Below are 5348 nucleotides of genomic sequence, written 5' to 3' on the forward strand. Positions count from 1 at the left end.
ATCGCAAGTGAAGATGTGACCTTTGGCATGGGTAAACCTATGCAAGCTACTTCTTTTAATCTAGCTGCCATGTAGAACATATTGTTTTCTTTATTGGAAACCTGTTGTTTTCCAAGCTAACTAGATAAATCATCATCTACCTAGGCTACTTCTGCATGGATTGATGATGCTTGCTATTGCCACTAATATCAGCTACAGCACTGTCAATCCCCTCAGTAAAGCCAGTGAGGTTATATCACAGTATGACTTGAAGATCTGATCTGTTAAACTCTCCTTTCCTTTCAACAGTGACTGAGAGTCGAGGGATCCTGGAGAGTATACAGAGATTTTCTTTACTGCCAACTTACTTACCCGTGACCTATCGTATCCACAATGCGGATGTTTCCTTCTTTCTTAAGGAAGCCAACCAGGATATTATGAGGAATTCTAGCTTGCAGTCCCGAGTGGAATCCTTTCTGATCTACAAATCCAAGAGGCCACCTGTGTTAAATGCCAGCTATGGACCTTTTTCCATTGAACAAGTAGTGCCCCAGGACTTAATGTTGTCTTCAAATCCATTTGGATCTACTGACAAGTTCTCTTTTAATTGGAAACTTAAGGCCTTCATAATGAGCGACAAAATTTACCCAAGCAAGCCCAAAGTCCAGGTCCTGTTCTACATCGTGGGCAGGCACTGGGATGACTATAGCACCACGGAACGGCTGCCCTGTCTGCGGGTGTTTGCCTTCCGAGAGACGCGGGAGGTCAGAGGCAGCTGCAGATTGCAAGGCGACCTGGGGTTGTGTGTGGCAGAGCTGGAGCTCCTGCCAAGCTGGTTTAACCCCCCTACAGTTGTTGCTGGCCGTAAGAAACCAATGGATCAGTCTGAAGGGAGCCCTGTGGAGCTTTACTATGCCATACAACCAGGAGATGAGAAAGGGGAATGCACCAAGGAGGATGTAAGGAAAAGCAATGGGATCCGAGCAGGGCGCAATGACATTGATGAGTCGGGACCTCCCTTGCAGAGGATTGGAAGTGTCTTCCTTTACCAGACACGTGCTGGCCCTTCTTTAAGCGAAATGAGATTGGATAATAATATTGCCATCCAGTACGCACCAAAGACTGTCAAGCAAGGTGACATTTTGACTTTCCTTGTATCTGTTGCTAAAAATTCAACAGAAGATCAGTTCACGCTGAGGTAAGGTTGTTTCTTTGGCACCTTATGTTTTGTTTCTCTTCTTTTAGTATGGGAAGTCACTTTCTCAACTGAGGTAAGGTTGTTTCTTTGGTACCTTATGTTTTGTTTCTCTTTTAGTATGGGAAGTCACTTTCTCATGTATAAATCACCTAACAATCCTTCAATTGCTGCTCTACAGAAATTGTATTGCAGTTGGTTGACTCAACATTTTTCCTTTTGTTCAGTCTAATATTGTATGAATCGTCTGAGATGTGATCTCTTTGAGCGAGAAAGGCCTTTTCTTGAAGTTGTCCTTTGAATACTTTGAAATACTACAGCTGGGACCTATCTATGTGCTAATAGGAGATAACATTTAAAGTCTCCTGAGCTGAAGTTTGCAGTGCTCCTAATCTCTCATTGAACTCATGTTAAGAATAGTAAAGCTCAAATCCACAAAGGTATTTATAGGAAATGAGCAAGAATTAGGCATCTAAGTAGGATTTATATGCTTAAACGTCTCTCCCCAACTTGTTGTAAGCCTGGTTCTGCTTTATAGGATGTTTGAGTTTCCTAAGTATCATTGATATGCCAAAACCATTTCTGAAAATGAGAAATACCTGAGCGTGGTGGTGCTTGTTTTTTGAATGTAATGTCGAGTGCTGCATTGATGTACTTTGTTTTCCAAGCATTGTGGTATTACAGTGGGAAGCTCACTATAACCACCAATAGAATATAATATAAGAAAGAACAGCAAAGGCTATCAGGCTGTACTGTGGCAAACTGAGAGCAGGTGTGCAGTGCATGCAAGTGAGACCGTCCAGTTGTCTTCTCTTTTCAAGTTTGCCACTCCGTGTTCCAGCACTATAAACTAGGGTTGTGTGGCTGACACGTAGAAGACTGGTGTGTGTAGAGCTGATTTTGTTCTTTTGCCTATGACTTGTATCAGCTCTTTCGGAACTAGAGGTAAATGTTGTACTCTGGCTTCTGAGATTGACTGACTTGTCTTGGGGGTTTGTCCTAGAAATGGCCATTGGTGCCAAAGCTTACAAAGGCTGACAAGACATACCTCCAAAAGAGGAGGTGCATCATAAGAGGGAGCAGTGAACTCCCCACTCTTACAAATGTCATGGGTGCACCATAGTCAACAGCTGTGCTGAGCGCTAGAGATGATTGGTGTCTTCACCTAAGAAATTGTATCCTACTCTGACTTGAGACAAAATGCTCTCTCCTTTCTTTGGTGGGTATACGTCTTGAACTCCAAAAATCTCTGGCTAAAGTCACCTAGATGTGCTTCAGGGCTCAATTATTGAAATGGCATAAAGCTGTAGGTGCAACATTGTTGAACTTGGATGTAGATCTCATGTTGGAGTAAAGAGTAAGTCTGATTTGACTCCACTTTGATATAAGAAGTAAGGGCTCAAACTAGTAATTCTCTCTTTTTTTTTTTTTTTTTTCCTTCTCCTTCCTCCCCCGCCCCAACCTTTCTTTCTCCCTGCCCTGGGAGATTTGTACAGGATTTCTGGGGGAAGTGGTTTGTCATAAAATCAGGTAATTTTCTTCTGCGTGTGTGTGATATATAACCGGAATAGCCACAGCACTTATCTGCTGACTTGAGGACAGTTATTTCCCCTTCATCTGGTAGAAGACAAACATCAGTAGGGTATCTGCTGTCCTTGCCATATGAGGTTTTCATTTTCTGAGTCAATCTGCCTAAGATTTAAGTTATCTTAGTTATATATATTAGTTACACGTAAGTTATATTAGTCCCAAGTGGCTAATTTCAAGACAGATAATCCGAGTTCCTCGTGGTAAGCATTCAGGGGTGCCTTTCTATCTTTTTCTATACTTTTGACTTTAAGGGGATATTACTTCAGATGTGTATGGAAACTTCTACTACATATGAAAAGTGGTTTAAATATAAACATTAACATTCTTTTCTATCTAAGACAATTAAAGTAAAAAGCTTTTGTTGTTTTTACTCTGTAAATGTGGGGTCTTAGAAATCTGACTTCAAAGCATTTATAATTCAACGAGCCGTGATCAGTTAAAAGTAGAGCTAGTATTAACCATGATAATTATATTATATGTAGGATTTTCAAAAATCTTGTTTAAATTGGGATGAAGACTGAACACCTGAGCTTTTAAATGAATGCTTCTAAAATTAATTTTCTGGAACAAAAAGGAAATGATGTGTTTGAATTTTAGCTTTTTATTTTGAGATCTAAGGTATTGTAAAACAAAAAAGCTATAAATAGACAACAAATATCACTTCAAAATGAAAAATGTGGCATTTCTTCAAAAACATCAGTTTGTTGTTACCCTTTAAAAACACAAACTTCTGTAACAGCTTGCTATTACTTATGTCACTTTCATGAGTTTTGATTTCTCATGCCCTGCTTTTCTAACAGTCACTGGCTTTCAGACTATAATCTGCTGCAATATCAGAGTAGTTATAATATGTGTTCTGCTGTGCTTCTAAAGCACCATTGCCTGTCTGTCTTTGATCTGGCTTCAGCATGTCTAAGCTTTTGTTTGTTTTCTTGGTCAGAATTGTAGTATCTATGTTCTACATTCATTCTTCCATGACATGTACATAGCTAGTTCAGTTTTCAGTGGCTGCTAATTTATATATCTCTTCTGCTGTAAGGGAAAAGGCAACTACCAGCTAAGAGGAAAAATTGAGCTTGGTTAAATGCTTTGGCTTAAATTCTTTTTTACATTGGGATCTCCTATAAATCCCAGTGTTGGACACGATGCTAATGCGTCTTTCATGGCCTTTACTTTAGGAGTAAATGTCACTCTAAGTGATGAGATGTTGAAGTAGCCTCTGACTGAAATAAGTCGCTATTACAGGATTGGAAATCTTACATGTCAGTCTAGTATATCCATTATCTATAACCAAATGGTCTTTAAAGGTCCATTCTAACCAAAACCATTCTATGATTATATATATAGGTTCTCTTTTGACATGGTCAACTAAACAAAAGACTGCAGTTGTGATATGCTGCCTGTTCTGATTTCAGAACAGGCTCTCCAGCTGGCATTGAGTGAAAGCCATCAGAGACATCTTCTGTGACATAATCCAGTTTTAAGTCTCTAAAACTTTAAGTTCTCTTGGTTTGTAGAGGTACAGACATTGGGTCAGGGTACATTGAAAGAAACTTCATAGAATCATAAAATGGTTTAGGTTGGAAAGGACCTTAAAGATCATCTAGTTCCACTCCCCCTGCCCTGGGCAGGGACACCTTCCATTAGATCAGGTTGCTCCAAGCCCCATCCAACCTGGCCTTGAATACTTCCAGGGATGGGGCAGCCACAACTCCCCTGGGCAATTTGTTCTAGTGCCTCACCACCATCACTGTAAAGAGTTTCTTTAAAAAAATTCTTTAAAACCATTACCCCTTGTCCTATCACTACGTGCCCTTGTAAAAATTCCCTCTCCAGCCTTCTTGTAGGTGCCCTTCAGATCCTGGAAGGCTGCTGTAGGGTCTTCCTGGAGCCTTCTCTTCTCCAGGGTGAACAACCCCAACTGTCTCAGCCTGTCTTCATAGAAGAGGTGCTCCAGCACTCTGATCATCTTTGTGGCCCTTCTCTGGAATCTTTCCAACAGGTCCACATCCTGTTTATATTAAGGGCTTCAGAGCTGGACACAATATTCCATTTGTGGTCTTGCAAGAGCAGGTAGGTGGGCAGAATTCCCTATCTTGACCTGCTGGCCAAGATGCTTTTGATGCAGCCCAAGATACAGTTGGCTTTCTGGGCTGTGGGCGCGCATTGCTGACTCAAGTTGAGCCTCTCATCAACCAACACCCCCAATCCTTCTCCTCAGGGCTCCTCTCAATCCATTCTCTGCCCAGCCTGTACTTCCAAATGATCCCTTTTTCCTGTACTATGTATGGATTTTCACCAACTGATGGCCAGTTTGTGTATTTCTAAATGGAAAAAATGTGCCTGTTATGCAATATAAACTAGATGGGGAAATGGGGAAAATACAGGATTGTCCATTAAAACCTGTTATGTGGTCAGATTACTTCTAAGGGCTATAGAGAAAGCAACATGTTTCAAGATGCCTTGTTTCAGCAGAGTGATTTTTGTCAGGCCCCTTCAGAAGCGGAACTTAGCTCTAACAAACTTCCAGCTGTTTCCAACTTTGGGGTTTCAAGGTTTGGAAGGGAAACCCAAGGGTGTAGGG

General features: G+C 41.0%; 1 protein-coding gene across 1 annotated transcript in view; it reads left to right on the forward strand.

Annotated features, from left to right (window-relative positions):
- Positions 1-288: 288 nt before the first annotated feature.
- The window catches only part of TMEM132D (transmembrane protein 132D), a gene marked incomplete at its 5' end in the record, with an annotated part of 207586 nt that continues 202526 nt past the window's right edge, over positions 289-5348 (forward strand). Inside the window, one exon of the mRNA XM_009880325.1 lies at positions 289-1177. Within this exon, the coding sequence (XP_009878627.1) occupies positions 289-1177 (889 nt within the window). The remainder of the gene's footprint in view (positions 1178-5348) is intronic.

The sequence above is a fragment of the Charadrius vociferus genome, unplaced genomic scaffold (assembly GCF_000708025.1).
Source record: "Charadrius vociferus isolate BGI_N301 unplaced genomic scaffold, ASM70802v2 scaffold332, whole genome shotgun sequence".
In the NCBI taxonomy this organism is placed as follows: domain Eukaryota; kingdom Metazoa; phylum Chordata; class Aves; order Charadriiformes; family Charadriidae; genus Charadrius; species Charadrius vociferus.